This window comes from Heliconius melpomene, chromosome 16 (assembly GCF_056956725.1).
Source record: "Heliconius melpomene rosina isolate 202511_hmr_F chromosome 16, ASM5695672v1, whole genome shotgun sequence".
Classification (NCBI taxonomy): Eukaryota; Metazoa; Arthropoda; class Insecta; order Lepidoptera; family Nymphalidae; genus Heliconius; species Heliconius melpomene.
The window spans coordinates 2,518,231-2,544,654 of NC_140404.1; the positions used below are offsets into that span (position 1 = coordinate 2,518,231).

The 26,424-nt window shown below is 31.6% G+C and overlaps 2 protein-coding genes and 1 long non-coding RNA gene across 5 annotated transcripts in view; 2 read left to right on the top strand and 1 right to left on the bottom strand.

The window, feature by feature from the left end:
• Positions 1-247: 247 nt before the first annotated feature.
• Positions 248-14,838, bottom strand: LOC146530681 (mitochondrial genome maintenance exonuclease 1-like). The gene is made up of 5 exons (XM_085199038.1): positions 14,646-14,838; positions 13,858-14,313; positions 12,639-12,852; positions 3,277-3,623; positions 248-2,949 (listed from the first exon to the last, which is right to left on the bottom strand). The coding sequence occupies exons 1-4, from the start codon at positions 14,836-14,838 to the stop codon at positions 3,287-3,289; spliced, it is 1,200 nt and encodes a 399-aa protein (XP_085055164.1). The 3' UTR covers positions 248-2,949; positions 3,277-3,286.
• LOC146530682 (uncharacterized) lies at positions 14,313-14,872 on the top strand. The gene is made up of 2 exons (XR_014878845.1): positions 14,313-14,598; positions 14,745-14,872. It is a non-coding gene; the product is annotated as an uncharacterized LOC146530682 (long non-coding RNA).
• An 829-nt stretch (positions 14,873-15,701) lies between these two features.
• The window catches only part of LOC146530683 (uncharacterized), a 76,778-nt gene continuing 66,055 nt past the window's right edge, over positions 15,702-26,424 (top strand). Inside the window, exons 1-2 of one of the 3 annotated variants that reach the window (XM_085198835.1) lie at positions 15,702-15,955; positions 20,549-20,590. The gene's annotated coding sequence lies outside the window, so the exon portion shown is untranslated. The remainder of the gene's footprint in view (positions 15,956-20,548; positions 20,591-26,424) is intronic. The other 2 variants (XM_085198836.1, XM_085198837.1) reach the window with 2 other exon arrangements.

Sequence of the window (26,424 nt, forward strand, 5' to 3'; positions counted from 1 at the left end):
ATATCACGGATTAAATTTTTTTATATTTTTTATCAATTGATTCCGTCATAAATTTTAATAAATTAAAATAATCTTTTTTAAAATAATGTTTTTATATAATGTAACACATGTAATAAGACCGTACAATTCATATTTAATCTTATAAGTATATATTGGAAACGTCTAAAAATTATAAATACTTATATGTATTTTTTCAAAAATGTTAAACAATACATCTAAGAAACAGGGTATTAAATAAAAGTAAACAAATTTTCAAGTACTTTATAAATTAATTAGTGATACAAAATCAACATTGACAAACAGTGAATCATACGTACAGTATAATGGCATAAAGGCATCATAACAATACAAAGTCATACTTGAGTATAATATCTAAACACAGCAAAAACTAAAAATAAAGACTTCTCAAAGATAAAAAGAAACATACTTTAGCATAAAAAAGTAACTACAAATGATATTTATTATAATAAGGACAATATGGGTCGAGACAAATTAAGATGTTTTGTTTTTTCAAGGAAGTTTGCAGAGAGAATTCAGTGTTGAGGCACTCCATTCTCCACTTTGTGTACATTATAGTCAACGAGTCCTAGCCGCTTGAAATTGGCTGTAGAAGGTTGCAGAAATATAAATTTATTTACGATTGTTCCGTATTGTTTTATTTTCCTCCCGAGTGAATAATGTGCAAAAGTTCAGAAAGCCTAACTTTCAGACGCCCATGATCCATCGACCGTACTATATTTATGAAAAATGAAGAATTTGTGGAGTTAAAATGTATTTTTAACAAATATTTAATAACTTGATAAAACTGACTAGGCCTTCGTATATTTGGCATAAAATAAGTAAATACGAAACCTAATAATAGTAAAGAAAAAGACTAAAAATTTAAAAAAAAAATTTGAGAAACAAAATAGTACATAAGTAAGTAAGTTATGCTAATTTAACTGAACTTTGTTCTTTTGATAATAAAACAAATGGCATTACATATAACATTTTTGAAACATGGCTAAAGAAGTGTTATTATAAAGAACAAAATTTAACTAAATGTACACGTATAATTTTTGTAAAATTTTCAAGTGTTCTTCACACACATAGAATATAGGAAAATATTAAATTATTATTTGCGGAGTATCGCCATTCAAATCGCAATGTCTCCAGAGTTCGGCGGAAAGTGGGAAACAGAAGTTTCTAAATGGTAACAGTGACAACACTAGGTTTCCATGTTCCTCCTGCCTACAAATCTATATAGCGTTAATTTAAAAAAAAAAGATTTGAGAATGTATATAGAGAATATGAATTGATTTAAAAGAAAATTTCGAGATTATTTTTATACTTCCGAGAGCAACACACACGCTGATGATGAAAAGAAAATACAAATTTTAATTACTAATATTGCCATCTAAATTAAATTTAAAACGCCTATATTATTAATATTCGGAGATATTATATTAATAGTTAATTTAAATAACAATCCCAACAACTTACCAGTCTCACAAGTCTCTTTTTCACAAAATTGACTATCTATCCTACCTCCTACAGATTTGTCAAATAGGTATCCTACTATACCTATTTGACAAATCTGTAGATAAATCTAGAGATTATACTATACAATTTAAAAAATAAAATGCTTTTTTTATTAATTTTAAATTTTATGTTCTGATTTTTAAGAATTAGAGAAATTTAAATGAGAATTAGAGGTATACAAGAGTGAATTTGAAGGACAAATCCTATATAATTGTTTTTTTAAATGTAGTTTTATAAACATAATGCAGCTATAGACAGTGAATTTAAATAAGGCAGAGAAAACTTACAGTTAGGTCACTATAGAGAATGGTCTAGAGACCATTCTTAGATTTCTCAGAAGTTCTAACTTCTGTTCATTTTAGGGCGAATTAGTGATAACATATAACAAAGCGAAACTTACTTTTAAAGATTAACATTATAATAAACTTGTACAAATAGAATATGGCCGTTAAATAAAGAAGTAAAATATGACAATAACATTCAAATATCAAACTCAAATAACAAATCAATAATCTTATTTATTTAACATATTAAATGTTATGCATAAAAGTTTCTGTTGATTAAGTTAACATTCTCAATTGAAAATAATGTCTCTTCTTTGATCAAATATATAAATATCTTCGTGATTCCATATTTTGCAGAATGTTAAAATTATTAAACTGTAATTTCTATACGAAATTAAAGATGTATGGAAAACCAAAACAATATTAGTTTTATATAAAAAATCAGCTTCACGCTGTATCCCGCACACAGCAGGGTAGGCAGATGGAACCTAGTGTTAAGACACTCCATTCTCTTCTTTCCGCCGAATTCTGGAGGGATTGCGTGTCGAGTAGCGGAACTTAACGCCGCGAGTTACTTCGACACCAGAGCAAAGAAATGGAAATATATATTTAATATTTATTTAAATATAATCTCCTCAAGTGGGAACCGAACCTACAACCAGTTGTTTTTCAGTCGCACTTTGTGCCCCTGAGCCACGACTAGCCTCGTATATTTATATATTACAAGTAAATGCACTCTATAATCTAATGACAAACAACTTATAATAAATTTTATAAGATCTTAACAACATAGCAATTAAATACAAATATTAAAATAAGTTAGAAAAAAATCCTCTACAATATTTATATTTTCAATTTTTTATATATTTTTTTTTCGCGATGCAAAAGCTTTAAGATGTTTTTATATTTTTATGAACATCTTTTTACGTATTATCTTTTCTGTATTATCTTTTGTACGTTTTTTTCTTGTACTTAAAAAATATATTTTCCTCAATATCAAGCAGCATCTAAACAAAGTAAAGTAAATTATATAGTAATATTTGTATATTTTTGTATGTGTATTTAATTTCAAATCATTCGAGATTTCTCTGTTTGAGGCATCTTGTTATCTCGTTGATAAGATTTAATGTTTGATGAATTGTCTCTGAAAGAATTTGAATATTACGTATTAATGTCAATGTTCTAAGTCAAGGTTATTTTATATTATATATACTGTAGTCAACATCACCCGCACACAGCAGGATAGTGTTAATACCCTACATTCCACACTTTCTGCCAAATGCTGGATTTCCTTGAAAATGTTTATCTTCCCGTATATATAGCACTCAATACTGCGCGTGGTCTACTTACCGGAACGAGGAAATAATTATTTTTTCCTAGCGAGATCAAACCAACAACCATCAAGTTTACAGTCGCAAAATTGTGCGAATTCTATTATTAACTTTGTATTAACTTTTAAAAACAAATTTACCTTTAAAACTTCAGAGGTTCCCAATTTGCTCTTCAAACATTCTCTTACCACCTTCCAACCTTTTATTCGAATCCTGTCCGTACTTGCCCATATATTCCTCCAATCTAATCAACCACTGGGCCCAATGTTCCCTTAATTTATCAGTCGACAAATGAAATATATCAGCTTTTGAACCATCAGTGTAAGCTATAACTAATAATGCGTCTCGAATATTAAAGTGTTTGTAGTTCAAATCATTGCATACTGCTCCAAAGTAAGCTGCCAATTGAACTGGATTATCGTATGTCATTGTTATTGATTTGCGCGGCTTGTCGGATTTCTTCCATTCTATTAGAGTTGGTTTTTCTCTGAAATTGTAATTTTTTTGGTATAAAATTTCGTATAGTAAAGGAAAGGTAGTTGTCGATTTAAGTCGTTATTTATTAATTTAGTTAATAGTATAAATAAAAAAGTGTGTAATGAACATAAATAATTAACATATTAAAATGTGTATTATAATTTTTTTTTTAATAATAATAATAATAATATCAAAGAAACAATAACGAATGAATATAAAAAGAGAATTAACGCCATTTGTAAAAGTCAACTATCAAGTAAACATCTAATAAAAGCCTTAAATACATACGCAATACCAATTTTAACCTACACATTTGGAATCGTAAAATGGTCAAATAGTAATATCGAACAAATAGAACGCTTAACACGCACTACACTCACTAAACACAACAATCTACATCCTAAATCCGCAATTGAAAGATTAACTATAAAACGAAAACATGGAGGAAGAGGTCTAATAGATATAAAACATTTATGGCAGAAACAATTACATAATTTATCAAATTTTTTTTATACAAAAGCTCAGTCAAGTGATATACATAAATCAATAGTCCAAAATGATTTTAAATATACGCCTTTACATCTTAATGATTGCCAAAGTACAGAAAATTTAACAAACACAGATCCACAAAAAAAGAAAATAGAAGAATGGATGAAGAAAGTAATGCACGGAAGACACCCTAATGACCTACAACAACCCCATATAGATCTTGAAGCTTCAAACAAGTGGTTACAGACAGGCAGTTTATTCCCGGAAACAGAGGGTTTTATTATTGCAATTCAGGATCAAATAATTAACACCAAAAACTTTAGAAAATATATTATCAAAGACCCCACAGTTACAAGTGATAAATGCCGCAGGTGCCATACACAACCAGAAACCATACAATACATAACAGGAGCCTGCGCAAGCCTCACACAAACGGACTACACTCATCGACATAATCAACTAGTAAATATAATACATCAAATCTTAGCACACAAACACAAACTTATACAAGACACAAATATCCCTTATCTATATATATAATAAAACTGTAAAGGGGGTAAAATCTGTACATTGAATATAAACTAAAAAAAACACTTCAGGGGGACTCAATACAACTAATAGAAGGTAAAAATATAATTTTTGGAATTCTTGTCTGTCTGTCTGTCTGTTGTGACTCTTTAACTCAAAAACTACTAGACAGATTTAATTGAAACTTCTTTTGTTGCATAGCTATTAGTCTTCGGCAACATATAGGCTATAATTTATTTTGATAGTCCGAATACCTGATGTGAGACCCTAGCAGCCCGCCTAATCTATAAGAGATATCAATACAACGAATTAGGAAAAGTTATTCAACGTGATGAGCATTTTCTGTTGACATAAAAAAAAATTGGATCCAATGTGGAACCCCAGTCACCCAGCTAAACTTTATTACATATAATTCGTCAGTCGTCTTAAAATAAATTATTCTACGTAATAAACATTTGTTTTGACGTTTACGTAATACCATAATTATTATTTAAAATGGTTCAACACCAAATGATATAAATTTAAGTAAATATTTTTAATAAATATATACAAATTAAATAAAATTTAAAAAGAAAATCCATAAATCGGTAACATATATGTGTATCACAGATAAAAAAAATTAAAGTCTTATAATTTTGAGGCCCGTTGTGGCGCAGTGGCACAAGCACCGGACTGTAGACACGACAGGTTCTGAGTTCGATTCCTACTTGAAGAAATGAAATATTTAATATTTTCATTACCTCACTCTGGAAGGAGGCAAAAGTAATTTTATAATATCAAAACAATATACGAAATATCTTCTTTTTTATAAAAATTAATCGCTGAATGTGTTGCTAAGCGCAAATCTCGAGAGCAGCTGAACCGATTTCGGTAATTCTTTTTTTATAATATTCCTTGAAGTACGAGGATGGTTCTAACGGACAGAAAAAAATTAAAATTTACCAGAAAAGGTCCAAAATCATAACTTTTGTATATTCCCATACAAAAGATTCGTATTAATATCTACTTAAAAATTAATTTGGACTTTAATACACTACTATAAAGTTTAAATGTTAGTAGCTGGATTCCTGGAAGGCAAAACAATTGAGTGACGTTAGTATCGTACAAATATTATAGCCCAAGAACCCAGAGCTGCCAGACTGACGTAATTTTAGCAAAGGTGAAATTTTGAGGACTATTAGTCTTACATGTAGTTAAGACAGTATGCTTACTCACTAACTTGAAAATGGGTTCCTTTCAGAGGTAGAGAAAAATAACGGTATGTCTCTTTTTGGAAAAATGATAAAGCCATCGGATTGATCTGGTTGCTTAGGGTCTGGGGCTAGAGGGTCCGTAAATAATATATTATAAATTTTAGATTTACTTTAATGTAATTTGCCCCAATTTTAAAGAACCTTTATGACGTCTGGCAGAAGTAAAGGTCCACATGAAAGAATGTGAAATGTACATTTTTTACTTTAAAACATATATAAAAACTCTCTTCCTTACTTAAGGGAGCGTTTTCAATTGACACTTCCAAGTGAAAGACCTGTACGCTCATGTGTAAGAAAGCTTGAGTGCCCTATATTTAATACCTCTTTCTATGAAAAATCCTTCACAGTTCAAGCAGTGCGCTTATGGAACTCACTACCTAACTCTATACTGTCGGGCAATCCATCTCTAAATACTATTAAAATCAAATTAAAACAACTTTTGTTAATCTCAATTAGAATCTTTAGTAGTCGCTTTGTCTTTTTTTTATTAATTTTCTTTTTCTGTTTCAACTCTTATGTCATTTTATATATTTATGTAGGTATAGTAATATTGATTAATATTATGTATATTTGTATGTAGGTTACTGAATATACTTTTATTAAATATGTGAATAAATTTTACATTTTTAAATATAAATTATTATAAAAAAGATACATTTAAAAATATAAAAAACCACTCTTCCGAGGGCGGGACAAGGGTCCAAGCCATCGGTGGCTAGGGCTCCAGAGAGAGGAACCGCCGCACAATACGTGCCGTCTCAAGTAACACTGCCTTCTGTATCCGGTTCTTGATCCAACAGCTAAGCGATAGCCTCTTAAGGTGTTGGTCGAGGCTTTTGATGATAGTCGCATTGACATCCCACATGGCGGTAATCTTATGGGCTAGGTCCAAATATTTAGATTGTTTTTCTTTTTCGGCCTTCACGAGATTGTCATCATGTGGGATAGTAACGTCAACAATCACTGCGCGGCGCGCCACTCGGTCTACTAATACTATATCAGGTCTATTGGCAACAATATACCTGTCAGTAATAATAGACCGATCCCAGTAGAGCAAAGCACAGCTATTTTCAAGAACAGACATGGGATTGTACCTGTAGTAAGGCACCTCCAATTCTACAAGGCCATATTGAAGAGCAAGTTGCTGGTGTATTATCTTGGCTACTTGATTGTGTCTATGCAAATACTCACCATTAGCAAGATGAGAACAACTAGAGACAATATGTCTGAGGGACTCCCCAGGTCGATGACACGCCCGGCAGATGTCGATAGTGCCATCTTTCATAATATGTCTCTGGTAGTTTCGTGTCTTGATAACTTCGTCCATAATTGCACAGACAAAACCTTCAGTTCGAAAAGATCCCCGAACTGTAACCAAGATAATGATGAAGCAGTATCCACGTCCTGGCCCACTAGGGCTCTATGGAATCTACCATGCAGCTCCTTGCTCTTCCATATAGCCATGCGATCAGAAGTAGTAAGTACTACAGGCCGACGCCAGTTCTCTTTGCCCAAGGAAAGAGGAGTAAGGCATTTGTCAACTGTTACCACATCCTTGTGCATATCCACATCAATCTTGAGAAAATATTCTCTAAGACTGCATACCTCGTGGTTATGGAGGTTCTTGACATTCAAAAAGCCACGACCTCCACACTTACGCGGGATATACAGTCTCATTACAGACGAACGCGGATGGTGCATTCGGTATGTCGTCAACAATTTACGTATTTGGCGATCTACGGAGTCTAACTCAGTCTGCGTCCATCTTACAATGCCAAAAGTATAGGCTAAAAGCGGCATAACCCAACCGTTGAAAGCACGCACCTTGTTGCCACCAGATAAAAGGCTGCCAAGCACTTTTTTCAGGCGACTAAAGAAACGCTCCTTCACCAATTGCTTTATGCTCCGCTCATCAATACCCAATGCTTCAGACATTCCAAGATATTTATAAGTCTCACCTTCACCAAGAGTTCTGAAGGAAACAGAATCTGAAATGCAAACATTATCAGATCTTATCACACTCCCCCGCACTACATGCATGCTAGCACATTTATCGACGCCAAATTCCATTCTTATATCACTACTAAAAGTTTGAGTTACCTTTAGTAGCCGCATAAGATCAGAACGTTTTGACGCAAATAATTTCAGATCATCCATGTACAGCAAGTGAGATATGACCTTACCCCCCCGGCGAAGACGAAAGCCTAAACCTGAATCCTCTAACATAGTGCTAAGAGGATTCAGAGCTAGGCAAAACCATAAAGGACTCAGACTGTCACCCTGAAATATACCCCTCTTTATCCTTATCGGTTCAGACGTAGGTAGGTTGTAGGTTTATTATTATTATTAACATTATATTAAAATACCGTATTCGGGTGCGAATCATTTCTTTTAACCTTTAAGTATGGACGTCGGGTCTCACAGACCCATATAGGTCTACGAATTCTACAAATCGGCCACTTCTCGGTGACCTCCGCCACTGAGTCGCTCAGTACCTTTCGCATTAATGACAAAATGAATGTAGATAGCAATGGTTGTGTCTCTGGGTTCAAAACACGTGAGTATTTAACTTTCTAAACGGGACCTGGGTCTGTCAGACCCGACGTCCATGTTTTCCATACATAATGATTTCAAAACCCCATATATTTTTATAATATTACAAAATATACTTTAATATTTTAATTGTATTATTTGTATTCAAATGTTTTTATTGTTATATATCATATATTATTTTGCATTATTTGTTATATATTTTAGTAATATAAATATTATTTACGTAAAAAAGACTAAATTTTTATAGTTTTTATGATAAAATGGAAAAAAATGATTGACTAAGCACGTCAGGGACAAATATATCAGTACTTTATAATCAACATCAAACAAAAGAATTGGACGACGTCATTTTATAAAGAAAATAGCACTTTATCAAATAAAAAGACGCGTTTCGTATACTAAACTACTCTAAGAATTGAGAATGACTTTGACTCGCGTTTCGCGATCTGATCTATCATTTATTGAACATGAAGCTAAAAAAATAGTTTTGGGTTCTTGAAAAACATGTATACTTTGCCCCCATAAGATATATAGAAAGACAACACATACTTATGTTGACTGCAATCGTCCTGTTAGCCAACAATGTTGAAAGCCATTGTGTATCGGTGTTCAATTGTACCTTATCTTGAGGTGTTGTCAAAATTTTTATTTTATACCATAAGATGTTACTTCTTTATTTTTTTTAATTGTTAGACTTTATATTTTGTTAAAACAATATTTATTTTATTATCTGTCTTTTTTTTATAGTATTATTTTCTTAAGAGTCATCCCATGTGGCCAAAGACTGAAATTATGACTTTAAGTTACTTAAATCGTTGTGATGCGTAAAGTTTAATAAAAAGCGATTTTATTTATATTGATTTTGTTTGATTAGAGCCTATTCATGTAAACTAAAACATAAAATTGTCTTCTTCCTTTAAAAAACAGACGGAATATGACCAATAAATACACTGGTCTGACAGACCCGACGTCCATATTTGTGTTATAAAAAAACCACGTCCATAGTTAAAGGTTAACATCCCCTACTTTCAAGGGTTTCTGGTAGAGATCTCTATTAGAGATAAGTTATCCATTGTACACATTTTTTCTGTTATCATAAGTTTTCTGTACTTTCTTTATTGTGTGGTACATAAATAAATGAGAAAAAAAAGAGACTTTCTTCTTTAACGCAACTGAAAGTGTGCTTTAAGTTGGCACTATCTCTGAAGGTTTTTTAAGTTAGAGAGTCTTAAGTACATATTAGACTATCAATCCTCAAAATTTCAGCTTTGTTAAAATGATGTAGGTCTGGGGGCCCTGGGATCTCAGTCTATTAATGTCAATATTTGTCAATATTTCTATGGTAAGGTGTCAATTGAAATGTAAACGTCTCATTGTGCGTCTATATTACTAAATCTAAAAGCCACAAATTTTATAAAATTAATAAAGTGTTGTGTATTTGTGACTTACAAAAAATGCCTTCTTTATAGAAGAATTTAGCCAGAAGAATCTAATCGTACCCAGAACGTGAAAATTGCAATGAACGTGACCACGATGGTTGACAGATAATGTTGCAAATTTGAATCGAGCTGCTTTTTGTTACGATATATCAATTGATGCCAGCAGTGCCTACACCTGTGTTGCTATTGGACCTATGAACTCTGCTTGCCAATATTGTAAGGTTATTGTAAAAACTTAGTTTGCCAATCAATTTGGTGGCGCAATGATTTTATTATAAGGAGGAGGATTGCCAGTGGTTCCACGTTCAATGCAAGCTGATGAACTGAATTCATGTTTAAAGTCCTCGAAATTGTGGAAACATATCAAGGTATTACATTTAAGCAAGAATATGCGTGTCATGTTGCAAAATGATCAATCTGGAGACATATTCTATAAACAACTCATTGATATTGGTAATGGCAAACTTCCTGTAGATGCGCTGACTGGCTGCATCACCTTTCCTGATAGTTCTTGTCAGTTAACGTAATCAAAAGATGAACTCATTCATATAGTGCTTCCAAATGTTGCTGATTTTTTATTCCATAATTGGTTGAGCGAAAGAGCTTTACTGGCTGCCAAACACACTGATGTAAATGAATTAAATATAAATTTTCAAGATGGCATTCCTGGCAAAATAAGGACACATAAGTCAGTTGATACGGCAACTAATGAACATGATGTCGTGAACTATCCACCGGAATTTTTAAATTCACTTGATTTGCCAGGATTGCCGCCTCACAACCTTCAATTAAAGCTTGAATGTGTAGTTATAATGTTGCGAAATATTAACCAACTGAAACTTAGTAACATTGAAACTTAGCACACGATTAGCGATAAAAAAATAATGAATAACGTAATAGAAGCAATCATATTAAAAGGAAAATATAAAGGAGAAGACTTTTTGATGATGCGGGGCATCCCAATGATTTCGACTCACATACCATTCGAGCTTAAAAGACTACAGTTTCCAGTACGGCTTGCTTTCGCAATGACTATGAACAAATCCCAGGGCCAGTTATTAAGTGTTTGTGGTATTAATATAGAAAACTCATGTTTCTCGCATGGTCTGTTGTATATTGCCTGTTCCCGTGTTGGAAAACCATCTGCTCTGTTTGTTTACGCGCCAGATAACCAAACAAAAAATAATGTGTACCATAAAGTACTACAATGAAAATGAAACTGAATTTAGAATAAGTAAAAATAAAACAAAATATAATGAGTAGGCATCATAATAAGATATCGGAAATTGTTATTTTTATTATAATTTTTAATGAATATTATAAGAATTAAAAATGATTTAAGTTTTTATTTTTTTATCTTACTAGCTGACCCGGTGTCGCTAATACAGAATTTAAAAAAATCGACTGTTAGGCGATACGAAGTTCGCGGGTCTGCTAGTTATAAATATACCCCTCAATCTGTTCTGGAGAATACCGCCCATAAAATATATTATGATCGCGCAATACTCACTGACAAAACCATACACTTCAATAGACCAGATATAACACTACAAGATAAAATTAATAAAACTGTTTACATGATAGACGTCGCAGTTCCTAATACTCACAACATTCAAAAAATAATAGTTGAAAAAATTAATAAATATGCAGATCTTAAAGAAGAAGTCACTCGTATTTGGAAACAAAACAAAGTCTACGTCGTCCCAATTGTTATATCCACCACTGGCGTCGTACCAAAAGCCATTCACCATTATTTAAAGATAATAGACTTAGAAGACAGTATAATACACACCCTACAAAAAGCTGCTATTTTAAATACGTGTAGGATGGTGAGGAAGTTCTTGCAGATAGAGGAAAATAATATTAACACACAAAATTGAACACACTGCACTCCATAATTACTTGGCGCATGCCCGTTTTTATGGTTCTTCACCAGCTAAAAGCTGAGAAATTAAGATAAAAAACATAATAATAATAATAAAACTCTTTATTGTAAACCCAAAAAAAGAAATAGAAGAATACAAGTAAAAGAATATGGTACAATAGGCGACCTTATCGCTGAAATAGCGATTTCTTCCAGGTAACCTTGAGGCGTTGGAAATCGCAAAAAAAATAAACAAATAGTGAGTAGGGTGTGAATAGATATAACAAACAACAACTACAAACAACTTTATGAAAAAAAAAATAAATAAAGAAATAAATAAACCAAAATAAAGAAATATTTTTTTTTTATTTATTTTTATTAAGTATTTTAATATACTTAATAAAAATATAAACTAATCAAATCAAAAAATACTTTACTTTATTAATCTCACAAATATTCTGAGTCATTTAACATATTATATTAGTACAATAGAAAATTTCCATTGCTAAACTAAGAAGTCTAGAAAAATAGCAAGATGTTCTTCTGAATTATACTTAGCATATTTTGTTATAATAGAATTTTCCATATAATATACTTCTTTTCTGTTTTTTATAGAAAGGACAAGGCAAACAAGCATATAGTGTACTTGAAGGTAAGTGACAGTGTTGCCGGCTTTCATGAAGTTCCTCTATTTACTACTATTTTCAGCTTTAAGCATCTTCCACATATGTTAAGTTCCAATTATACTCTTACCGATCTAATTGTAGTCGATGTAAATATTAAATACGTTCTTTTGATTTATACTTCAAATTAATCTAATAAAAGGTTATTTTAAATTAAAATATGATGACTAAACTTAAGACTTTGCCTACTTCGATATAATACAAATAACAACTCACTCGTAATCAGCTATAGCATCAAATATTCCTCTATATTTCAAAACTGGATGTATCACATTGGATTCAATAGCTTTAGGTGTGGAGATATTCTTCAATACATCAGCTACAGACACCCAGACACCTTCAACATCTTTCTCTATGCGTAACTGTGTTAGAGGTTGTGTGAAATATGTTTTGAGTGTATTGTGGAACTTTGTACCAACTGCTAATTGTGCTGTGAAATAGAGAAATAGGGTTTATTTGTCTTTATTATAAGAACAAAACATAAATAATAGCATATATTGTTTATATTTTGCAGTAGTACATCTATAGTAGGCAATAAAACCTAAAAAGGTAACCTAGTGTTAAATCCCATTTCCCACCTTTTCCATTCATTTTTTGAGTTCAATGGACAATTCAATACTGTCTTTTGTAAACTAGAAATGAAGGGAAATGAAAATATTTTTTTCCATTCATGTAGGGATTGAACCCACAACCATCAGCCACTCTGCTACAACTCTGCTACAATAGCCTTATTATAAATTACATTCTTTAAGAATTTTTGGAAACGGCTAGAATAAAAAAAAGTTAAAAACACACCTTGGAACAAAATACATAATTGCTTTTGTTTAAACCATAATAATATAATTCTAGTAATCTCTCTCTCTCTGTAATTTCTAGTCACTAATCAAATATGTTAATACTTATATTATCAATTATAAGTGACAAATAAATTAAAAATCAATAAAGGAAAACCACAAAATTGAACAAGAAAAACATAACACAGAGAATAATTAAAATAACAAACAGAAGGATCATATGTGTAAAGTTTCTTGACATACAATCATTGCCAAGTAATAATGAGTACAATGTCCTATGCTATTCATGGTTTAATTTTAAAGTTCTACCAATAATATACTGATCTAAAAACTAATAAATATATTTAAAACTAGGCCTTTTTGTTTTGTTCATGGAAAGTTTAAAGTACTCATCTTTAATATTTTAATAAACTAAGAATCTAACAAGGGTTATATTGGTAATCAATATCAATATAGGGTAAAGCAAGTACAACATGTAAAATCAATGTAGACATACTGATAGAATATTAAATATGATCTTGTAGTATCAATGCAAAATATGTTCATATTATATAAAATTTTATTTTTTATATTTAATATGATTGCTTTGAAATATATTGTAAAGCAAAAGCTTTACAAAAAGTATAAAATTTCAGACATACCTTGATGAAATCTATTAAATTCATCCAAGCCCATTTCTGCAATTCGTTCCTGCTTCCATTTTTCTAATGTCTTCTTAGATTCTTCTGTCATGGTTTTATTTAAAATTAAAGTTACAGAAGGAAATTGTTGAGTGAAATCATTTTGATGTTGTCTTATTTGAAGGATTTTGTCTTCGCCAGCATATCCTGGCTGAGCAGGGGAGCTCTGTGCTGTGTTACTCACAGAAGCTGTAGTCAAACATCTGACTTGAGATCCATTTAACAGAACTCTTACAAAATTATAACAAGTCCTTGTATTAGTCCACATATTGCCATTCATTGTTTTAACACTTTTTAAAACACAGTCAAAGCTAGCTTTTGGACTTGAGACTACAACATGTTGTCTTAAATCAATAAAGTTTTGCGTACTTTTGTTCGACGTAGTCGTCTCGTTGTTTTGATTGGATCTATTTTTAGCTGAAACAGATAATTTTATACATGCAAAAATGTCAGTGAACACAACACACGGCGCCAAGTGTCATATGATCGAAAACTATAGGAAAGCGTACGCATTTACTGCGTATTTATAAACTCTATTTACGTTGTACAACATGTAACATGAAAAAAACGCAATTCGTTTAAATTGTCCAAGTGTTGGCTCCGTAATAAAAATGCGATACGCGTACTTTATTTAAGACGAGGCAATGAAATCCATGAGATAGTAGAGGACTAGTTTATAGAAAGTTGAAATATTATTACAAGGTAACTTAAGATACTATTACTATTATCAAGGTTTTAAAATAACTAACCTTCCTTTCGTAATTTCGCTTTTCGTTGCTTATTTGTCTCCAATAAGGGACCGAAAAGCTCCTTGTTTTCTTTATTGTGAAGTTTAATCTTTTCTGCAGGTTTCAAGATAGAAGAGGGTTGAATGACTTTACTCCTAACAATATGTTTTTCGACATATATTTTTCGACGTATAACGCAAAGAGGTCGGAACATTATCGAATTTAGTTAAAATGGATGAAATTTAAAATGACGTTCCAAAATACTTACTATATGATCTAAAAGCCGACAATATGAAGATTTACGTTAAGCGCCTTAAGTTATTTTTAGTTTTAATTTTTTTTATTATTAAATTGACATTTAAAAATTAAATTGTGTATGTAACGTTCCTTTATGCCAAATTTTCTCTTATTAAATTTTTATTCATAATTCGTTTAAACTTTAAAGTGTACGTTCCGTTCACACATAAACAAGGAATATAACATAACATATACTTATACTAGCACATAAAGTTTTCACTTAGGCTTACCATAAATAATAATTTGTTACTCATAATTTGAATATGTACTTATAAAAATATTTAATATAGAACCCAGATGTAAAAACTATAATATAGTAGTCCTAGCTTACGAACGTAGAAATACTTAAATTAACAGTTTATTTTTTTTTTAATAAATATTACTTGAAAGAAATGAATACCAATTATACTTAAGGTACAAAATATTTTTCCCTTACATTTAACAACTAAACATATAGCATGTTATTTATAAAATATTAGTTACTACGGTTCTCCCCAGTGAATTTTATGAATGAATTCTATCGAAATTTAAGTTTTGAAATATCGTAATGCATATATCGTAATGTAGATGGCGCTATCCTACATACTAAATACATACCTATATAACGTATAACGTGAATATATATTTAATGAACTGCAAACTAATTAAATAATATGTTTTTATATACTATTTAATTACATTTTTATAAAAATAGAATATAATAAATTGTCAAAACAATGTATTTATAATCTGTATGAATGTGGCGGGAAATATAGATAAAATAGCTCTCAATAGAGACGCAGGCGCGAAGCCGGCATTTGAAAAAGCCGGCTGTCAGCTGGTGTGTGGTGGTCTCTTATGTATGCTAAAGTTTAATCACTGTACGAACGTCCGTAACTACTGTGAAACGATAAACTTTTCGTGAAACAACTTGATATTTTCTTTGAGGCTTTGGCCTTTGTTTAATCGTATAATTAAATGAATAATATGGACTGAAAAGGATAAAGTGAATGTGTTAAAAAGACTTCACCGAAACTCGATAATAATTTCTAAAGGTAAGTAAGTATTTTTTAAATATATTATTTTAACTTACAAATAATGTTAATAAATAATGTGGAAACAGAAGAATACATTTTAATCTACAATAATTTGGATAATTTTACAATATTTTTATGAATCTTTTGTTTTCTTTTTTTGTTACAATTTAATCTAGTTTAATTTCTAAATAAAAGACTAAGTAAATAAAATTACTTAAGCAAATTTCAATAAAAATAAAAGATTGCTTATAAGAAGTCAAAACTAGTACCAATTGAAAATATGTCAATTAACTCTACATTTGCATGCTTTTATGCTCTAGAATTTTAAATATATTGATACACTTTTAGCACTTACGAATTTTACTTAATAATATTATATAAGTTTTATTCAAAATGCATTAAATAAAAACCGGTTAAGTGCGAGCCCCCACTGACGATTTCATACCAATTGTAGGATTACCTATAGGTCTACGAAAAGTTCAACTTATAAAAGTTTACAAACTTTAGCTTGCAGCCATATGCACTTCCTTAGTAAGAAATGAACTACAAATATAAGTTTGTAATTTTTTTTCTATAAATGCAAATTATATATAGCTTTCGTATTTTGTCCTTTAGTTATAATAAAATTTCATAAATGTAGGTCCACGGGGATTACTCGAATTACTTGGCGAATTTCATACGAAATGCAGTAAAATTCATGCATCTAGCATTTGCTCGTATATTTGATTGCGTTGACTTAGAAGTTTAGTTTTTCTCTACGCGATATCTAGATAATTGGTCTTGATAGACGGAGAACAAAGTAATTCTATACTCGTTCCGTTTTTACCTTTTGAGCTTTTGATGTACGCAACCCTAAAAAAGCCTCAAAACCATCGTTACCAATGCAAAAACGAATAGAATATACTAAAATCACATTTATAACTTCGATATGAAAAGCTCCTTTCCATTTCAAATGCTACGTCATTTTTATTCAGCAGTTTAAGTTGATTTCATGTTTCGTATCTCCGTTATTCATCCCGGCTTTTCGCACTGCCATCCTAATATATTCTATGCAAATATGCTGGCACTGGAAATTGAATTTAAAGTGTTACAACGTGAGAGTCAATTTGGTAAAAGCGGTTGCCGAGATTAGCTCAGTTTGTCCACGAGTGTGTTTTAGTACTCACTTCTCAACTCAAACACGCGAGGGTAGGACAGTTTACTCAAAGTTACGTTGTCCATACAATATAGCATATGACTTGACTTATCTCGTGCATAAGGCTAACTTAAATATGCAATCTTGCTGAATAGTTTTAGGTGGTTGAATTTCGCTAAGCTATTTTTGTTAAACATATTTATCTATACAAAGCATGATTCAATTGAAATTGTAGACGTTGCCCCATTTGGGAAGCTAATCCAGAATCATCGCATGGACAGTTCTACACTTCCCAATTCTCGATTGGGAAGGTGGTATGAGATTGGGATACAAAATATATTTTTGCATACTAGTGCTAGTATGTATTCCATATTTAGTAGTATTATAAGGCTGAAGAATTTTCTCATATACCTTCTTTATACAGACAGACAAGTCACAGTTTTTTTGTCACATTTGTTATATATTCCACAATTTAAATATACTATACTCATAAAAGAAATATCTAATGACTCCTAATTACGTTAAGTTAAACACAGTTTAAGTTAAACATGCCCTCCAAACCCCACAAACTATTCGTCATCTGTAGGCGCGATAACATAATGAAAGTTCAACCATCAAGTTAGAAAGGGCAAACAAACGATGTTAGCTACTTAAACATTTGTTTGTATAACCTGATTAAAAACTTGTTTGAACATCCTATATAGTGGTAATTGTTATTTCAGACAAATTAGCACGACTTGTTTGTTTCTGTACGAATTCGAATGTGGAAGATGAGGAATGGAAATGTGCATACATACCTATATTTATTTTCTTAACTTTATGCGTCTATTGATTTTTTCTTACGGTGTCCGGAGTCTACTTTGTGTACTCATATGGTAGAGAACTAGATCTATTCATATGCTAGAGATATCCTGTTCCAGCCAAAACTTAATGCTTTCTTTAACCATGCCGGGAAAACGAAAATATGTTCTTCAGTATAGAAAAATGGAGATCGAATTTACACTCGTCGCGTGTACATTGTACAAGCTTTTACAAAAATCGTGAAAAAATATATTTATATTTTTTAGCTTCACGCTATATACCGCACATAGCAAAGTAAGTAGGGGAACCAGTATTAACACTTTCCATTACCATTAAAACAATTCCATTTCCCTACCGACGAATTCTAGTGGCATTGCGTGTTGAGTGGCGGCACTCAATGCCATGCTTTCAACCGATACTAGAGCGAGGAAATGAAAATATAAAGTACTTATTTAATTCCCTCGAGTGGAAATTGAACCTGCACGCTTGTACCCCTTCCTCACGTCTGGCTTCAACTATTTATCTTTTATACATACAAAAATAGATTCAAAATCCCTATTTGGCATAATAATGTTGACCTATTTGTCTGTATTCATTAACTAAAGTCTAGGCCACATCAATAGGTACTTATATATAGATAGATAAAAGATATGACTACAGTATATCACATATTTTATTGTTTCAACATAGTACTATCAGTTGTTTGTTTTTCTACTGTTTTAGTAATTCCAAAGTTAGCTAGTTGTATGTACGTTGCAATAATGATGATTGCATTGTTAGTTAGTTACCTTTTGTTTTAGAATTGGTGGCATGTGCAGTTTTTAATAGTGTTGTTTTTAAGTATACTGTTTCAGATATATTATTAATTACATTTTTGATTTATAATCTATATTTTAGTACAATATACCATTATATTACAATACATTCAGTATTGAATTGTTTTTGTTTTACTTTGTAGCGTTTGTAGGTTTTGTGTTTGTTATGCTAGCTGTGTGGAAATGTCGAAGGCCTAAATTAATTTAAAAATCACTTACATCATATAATAATTCAAAAATTATTTAAATATTTATTAGAGTAACATCTAAAGCCGTGTACATTTCACAAATAATTTATACTTCTTACGATTTTTAGAATTGACGCTTTTCCTACATTTCTACGTGAAATTCTACACACAAACATTCACTTTATTTTTTAAAAATTATGAGTAGAGATACTCAGCCAGAACTAACTTAAAACTCTTCATAATATGAAAAACATGAACATTTAAGGTTAAATGTCGTTGAAAATTTTTATAAAATTGTTACGATAGTGCAAAACTTTGCTCACAAATAACGCTTCTGAAACTGAAACTTTGGTTAGTAAATGAAAATGTTGAGAACTTCTGCGGCATGTTTAAAATCAACTTTTACTGCACGGGAGTAGGGTTGTCGATAGTTTAAGAGACTTGTAATTAAATATGAATTTTATTACGTAATCTGTATTAATATTTATAGGAAATCAGAAAGCTGTCCTTGAAATAATGGTAGTATATCGAAGCTATATTTGTCGATAGGTATATTTCAAAATAGCGACCCGCTTGCGGCTCCGCCCGCTTGTACCACTTAATTATTAATAAATTAATTATATTGAAAGGTATATTTTCGGCATATTCAGTAAAACAGTTATTTATAGAAATTTCGTCCAAACAACATTTTTTTAAATGTTATGACTTTTTTATTTATAAATTTCAATTGAAATAAAGCAAACACGTTAAGAGAAGTTTCCCGAAAGGCATTTGTGAAATCTGCACTAAATCTAAGGTAACCATTAAGTATTAGGTATTTTTTTTCACATACATATATTGTAAGTAGGATTTAAGTAGGAAGAAGGAATAGATTTTATTATAAGTAAGTGAGATATGAATATATAGCTAGATATAACGTGCCAGTAATATAAAGCTTCAGACTTGTAGCTTTTCTTATATATATCTCTTATACTAAAATTATAATACTTATACTATGTCCAATTTTATATATTTCTATAACGATTAGGTATCGTAACGATTACCTAAAATAAACATTTTTTCTCGTCTACAGTCATTCGTGACTAACATTTTAAGAGCCTAAATATTTTTAATCTTTAGTTTGTTTTAAATAAAGATTAAGTCGACTAACTTAAGCTTTCCGTGCCTTCTTTTTTTATAATTGGCAAATATTATTTTTTTAAATATCTTTTACTTTTTTTAATTTTACGCTGTATCCGTCATATCGGAGAGTAGGCTGGGGAAAATTAGTGTTTAGACACTCCATTCTACACTTTCCGCGTCTTGTTACTAGTGCGAACAAAATATTTCCTTCCAACAAGTGGGAATCGAATCCACAAAGGTCGCGTTTAGAAACACTGTACCACCACGTAGAGCAAATACTTACATAATCTTTATAACAACCAATAGCCCTACAGCTAATAGAGAATTATATATTTTGCGGACGAATGGTTTCCTCGTGGCAACATATTTTTGCGATAGACTCGTAGATATCTACGAGCGATTTATATAGTGATATAAAAAAATATAGCTAGTGGTATTATTGTTTCTTTTATCTTCACGTAGAGCCCGCATTGCACTGGGAGCAAAATTTAATAAAGAGATAAATTACTCTGTTCTATAGATTTTTCATACGACATTTTTTTATTTACAGAAATTTCTTTTTGGCGGAGAGGCTTCTAGTACCAAAAAGTAGGTAAGTGTTTTAATAATATAGATATATTAGTATAATCATCGGATTTAATCTGGCCAGTTTCCTTTATGAATTTAAAAATATATTTAAATATTAATCTAACCTATAAAGCAACCACGAATATGATAAATATGTAATACTGAATATCCGTCAAGGTAAAGAGTAGGCAGACGATGAGGTCGACTTGACCGTCAAAGGATATTTTACATCATAAGTCGTTTAAGCTAATATTGTAATTTATTGTAAACGTAACGTCCTGTCTTAATGTGTTAATAATTGTTCTCCATTTCCGTCTTGATAATTTTTAAATAGATTATGTATTGTGTATTTGGTATATATAAGTAGGTACTTATTTTTTATAGCTTAATGCTGTATCCCGCACACAGCTCGGGAGGCTGAAGGAACCTGGGAACCTGAGAACCTAGTGTTTAGTTTACCACGCTTATTTATTTATTTATTTTATGTCCCTGTGCTATGATTGATCTCCATATTTGTAATTTTGTAATTGTGTGTAGTAAAAATTTTATTGTTCTTTCTTACCTATAAATTAGCTTGTGATAATAAACATACAATTAAAAAATATACATATAAACGAATATGTCTACTAGTAAATACTATTAAAAAAAAACTTGAGGCGCCACGCGCAGTAATGGAAAACCTAACTAGGTAACAAGTTTAAATCGTTGACATAAATTGCATTACAGTGCCAACCTTCGCGCCAGTTGAAATGCAACTAAATAAATAAATTTTAAAAAGAACCAAAGAGCGAACGGGTGTGCCACCGCGATAAGAATTAAAAAGAATTATGCAATTAAATACATCCATTCATGGCGGCGTAGCGGAGAATTTTAATTAAAAGTGTCAGTTATAAAACATGTTGAATTTTATCATGCGTTTACTTCGTTTTCATGAATTAGGCTTCGTGACTTCTGTGGTGGTAAACGAATTAGGTCGTAACGGTGTACTAGTACCTACCAGTATTTATTCTTCTTATCTTATCTTTACTAATATATGTTATTAGTGTTGAAATAAATATAATTAACTATGTTTTCTTGATGTCAGTCGTGGCTCAGCACGTGTGTGACTGTATACCTACTCAACAGATTGTGAGTTCGATTCCCATTTGAGGAAATGAAATATTTAATATTTTCATTTCTTCGCTCTAGTGTTGAATCAAAGCGCGGCGTTGAGTTTCGCTACTTAACTCGCAATGCTACAGAATTCAGCGGAAAGTGGGGACACTAGACTGTCTGGACACTAGGTTCCCTCTGCTTACCTTAAAAAAAACCTTAAAAAAACCTTTGTTTTCTAAATGAAATTACGTACTTAATTATAATTTATCCATGTTAGAACAAGTATACCAATTTTACATATTATAAAATTACCACCAACACTCGTTGGACCGTTTTGACCACTAAGTGATGTTAGGCCGCGCAAAACGTAATTTTGATTTTCATATTTTATGAATTTACTTTATTTGCGCTACATATATAAAAATATTCGTCATTAATCTTTTGTACTTTCGCACAAATGAAAAATGTCTTTTCGCCCCATTAAAAATACAAAAAGTCTTACTTAGTCTAGAACTTTGTCGAGTCGTCGAGGATAGTTGGTAATTACTTAGGTTTGAAGTTTCAACGGCGATACTTGGTAATTATGATGGACTTAATATCCTCTCAGGCTCTCTCTCTAAGCCCCGCTTCATTATACGAGAAATCTAAGGCAGAGCTTTCGGACAGATATTGTTATTACAAAATCGTTCACGCAATTTCAGTCAAATTTTCAAGTAGCTAAAGGTGTGAATCGTCTACGAGGCCGAGGAGACCGTTTTATCCACTTTCCTGAATTTACATGATTATTATCTCAGGATCAAGGGTGGAATTTATGTGTTTTATAGAGCACTTGTGCATAGTTCACATCCCTTCATCCTTTCACTCGAGACTTCAAGTGGCCTGATTTGAGATCTCATTTGTTCAAGTCACGTCTCCCACGGACTAAACTGATGCGACGTCGCTTGGTTAGCTGCAATAAAATGAAATTGAAATTTGGAAATCGACACTGTGATACATTACTGGAAACGGGTACGGAAATTACAAGAATGCTGTTGCTTGTGAATAATGGAGATGTATGATGTCAATTTCAATTTGTTAGTGTTTACGGAACAAGAATGTTTACTTGTTATTTCGATGTTATTTGTTTTTACAATGTTAGATCATTTCATCGTTCGGTATATGCCTTTGAATAATTAATTTGTAAATATTAGTAGGTATATCGGTATGTCTGCTCATATTTTTATAATTTTTCTTGTTTGCTGCATAGTATAACCTTGTCTTACTAGAAAATGGAAACAATTTTGATGACTAATGGCATTCCACGATCGAGTTTCGAACTCACCATCATCGCGTACCACAGCCATGAGACACTTCCACCTCAATGGTGTCAATTTTTAATAACAAGTCTTATGAATAAACTGGGACAGCTGGAGCGTAACAATTTGCAATCATGGAATTGTTTGCAGCAAAGTTGTTGGTTTCAGATATGATTTCAGAATTATCTCTATCTTTTTCTTTCCAATCTAATCTACCCTTTTCTCATTTGCGTCTATCTTGTAAATTTAAGGGATGAAAGCTTTCAAATCAGTCTCTGTCCGAATTCTTTCAGTATGTCTCACAGAGGACGATGAATATTATAATGACTTTTGTCTGCAGAGAAATTTATTATAATTTTCAACATTTTGAATAAGATTCAAATGAAGTAAGTAATAATAAGTCGACAAAGTTTCTTGTATTAGCATTTCTTTTCGCCATTAAACAGTTATAATAATTTAGAGATTTTTAATATTATTTTATTTATATCTACGGAAAATTATCACAGTAGTAGATTTTCGTTATAGATTTTTGGTATTGTAAGTCATAAGTAATTTTTTTATATATAATTATGCAAATATGTCAATATTACTATAACAATTTGATGAAAATATAGAAAATACACTGGCTACTTTGCTAGCTGGTTAGCTTTTAAATATCAGTAAGATGTTTCATCTTAGGCAATATTTTCTATTTCATTATGATGATAAAATGCGAATTATATATATACCTTTTACTTATTTTGTATCATACATTATAGATACATCTTACTCATATTTAGAAGCTAACCCGCCAGCTTTCCAAAACGTGAACGTAACACAAATAAAACAACGTTCATTCCATTAAAACAGAACAAAGCGATGTAACATAGTTCCAGTTGAGGCTTACAGTGTGGTGTAACAGTCCACAGAACACGTTTTCTCGTTAGGTAAACGATTTTCAGCCGAGTTCTATTTCATCTGAATTATTTAGTGACTAAATAAAATGAACATGGCTGTTGCTAATAAATTGGTATTTATTTAAAGTTTTGTGTTTTGTTTTGTGGAATGTTGGGAATGGTAGTGTTAATGAGAATCGAGTATCTTAACACTAGGTTCCCAGGTTCCCTACCTTGTTACATATGGGATACAGCATTTAGCTTAAAAGGTTATATTAAAATAATATACGTAATCTAAATGGGCAGAGTTTTGGACGAACTAAGAACATACTCGTATTATGTATGTATATTTTGACAAGATATATTTAGATAATGCTGTACAAAGATCCGCCTTTGTTTTGTTAGATGTGTACCATCATAACAAAGAGAATCCGCTTAGTGACGACAATTTTTAGGAATTCTTACTGCTCTATACATTACAGAGAATCATTTTTTCAACTATAGACTGCAAATTAGAATATATATTTTAATATTTCATAGAACATATAAAAATTAACAGTAGCGGGATATTTGTATAATTTTTATTAAAATATTTTTCTTTTATAAATGTGTAATAGCACTCTAAAAGAAGTATAAAAATACTTTAAGCTTCTCGATCTATATCGCACTTAGCACCGTAGGCAGAGGTAGGGTAATGTTCCCCTCAAAGACACTTCTGTTCTCGAAGTACTATGTGTTGAGTATTGGAACTAAACGCTGTTCTTTGCTGCGTTGCCAGAGCGAGGAAATGAAAATATAAAATTTCTCACTCCCCCGATTGGGAAGCGAATCCAAAACCGTTGAGTTTAGACTATATTTGAAATGACGGTCTTAAAGCACCAGTCTTGCTGGTCTGAGATAGCAACCAGAACTTTCCCCGTAAATTACATTAATAAGCAATTACTGCTTCTGCCTCAACTATGCACCCATGCACATTTCTATGCAGCTACCCAACTACTTAACATAACTCTTCATTTCACGTGTTACAACGGAATGCTTTCCGTTTTATTGCATACGTAAACAACTTTTTGTATATCATTCATAATGCCGTGTAAGTGGAGTTAATTGAACGATTTAACACTCTGTTTTTTTTCGCTTCACGCTGTATCCCGCATATTGCAGGCAGAAGGGAATTAGTGTTAAGATATTCCTTCCCTCCCCTCCCCTCTAAACTTGCCGCCATATTTGGATTAGATGGTGGAACTCAACGCAGTGATTTGCATTGTTAACAGAGTGAAAAAGTAAAATTATTAATAAATGATCATTAATTTCCCACATCCGTCGTGCTCATAGACTGTGCTTTGATCATTTTCTATAATCTTAAAACAATGAGCAACTGAACACCGTTCTTATTAATAATAAACGGAGAAATTAAATAATAATCACGTAATGAAGTTAAATTAAGTAAATAAAAGTCTACAATCAAAAGAGTTCATTCGCCAAGATGGTGGCAACTATAAAATGTGCCTATAGTAAATATTCTAAATAGACGCTTAGGCTTAGATTTATAGAACAACATTTTTAATACATTGCTTCAACAAAATTTATCGACTGGTTAAAGCAACTCAAATATATAACACAATATATTATATTGTAATAGGTGCACATTTGACCTACATGTATTGCCCTACTTTATCGACCCTTCCGTCTGTTTGTATATTTTTACTAACTACCTACTAACATTACGTAAATTAAGACAAGAATTTCGGTACAGGAAATTGGATCGATATCTTCCATATGTTCAATTCTGTTGCATTAGTTTTTGTGTAGGTGTTAGCTTGATTATAACCTAATTTTAGTTTAGTTTTTATTCTCTGCTTTTGCTTTACGCTGTATCTACTCAGCACATAGCAGGATATGCAGAGAGAACTTGGAAACCTAATGTTACTCTAATGTAAGACCCTCTATTCCCATCAAGACACTTCCGTTCCCCACTTTCAGCCAAATTCTGGAGGTTGCTTATTGAGAACATCAAATATTTCATCTCCTCGACTGAATATCGAACCCACAACCTGTCGCGGTTATAGTCCTTTGCCCCTGATAAATGTAGTTCACGAAAATTTTTATCTATATATATAAAATCGAAAGGTCACTCACTCATCACGAAATCTCAGAAACTACATGTGCTAGGAATCTCAAATTTTGCATAGGAGTTACTTACAGGACGTAGGTGCTCGCTAAGAGGGGAATTTGCAATATTCGATTTCTAAGGGGTTGTTTTTGGGGTCGAAAGTTTGTATGAAACTTCGTTACTACAAACGCTAGGAGTCTCAAATTTTGCATAGACGTCACTAGGACGTAGTCATGGAGACAGAAATTAATAATAACATAGTTGACGCGGGTGAAACCGCGAGCGGGCCGCTAGTTTAATATAAAATTAGAGTCACGACATTACGAAAAATGTAAAGAATTGGATTTTTTTCCATTATTTGTGAAAATATCCTCTTCGAAAGCTCATCATATTTTGAACGACAGGCTTAAGCGTGAAGTTTTTATTTCTGAATCGCATCAAGAGCCTGTCTGTAGGATTTGTTTTCTAGACTTCTGGGTCAACT

Excerpts from the sequence above, each read along its gene's own strand:
- LOC146530681 (XM_085199038.1), bottom strand. The coding sequence starts at position 14,838 with ATGTTCCGACCTCTTTGCGTTATACGTCGAAAAATATATGTCGAAAAA. Across the intron at positions 14,314-14,645 it reads AGCGAAATTACGAAAGGAAG|CTAAAAATAGATCCAATCAA; the intron begins GTTAGTTATTTT and ends TATCTGTTTCAG. Across the intron at positions 3,624-12,638 it reads GATGCTATAGCTGATTACGA|AGAAAAACCAACTCTAATAG; the intron begins GTGAGTTGTTAT and ends TTACAATTTCAG.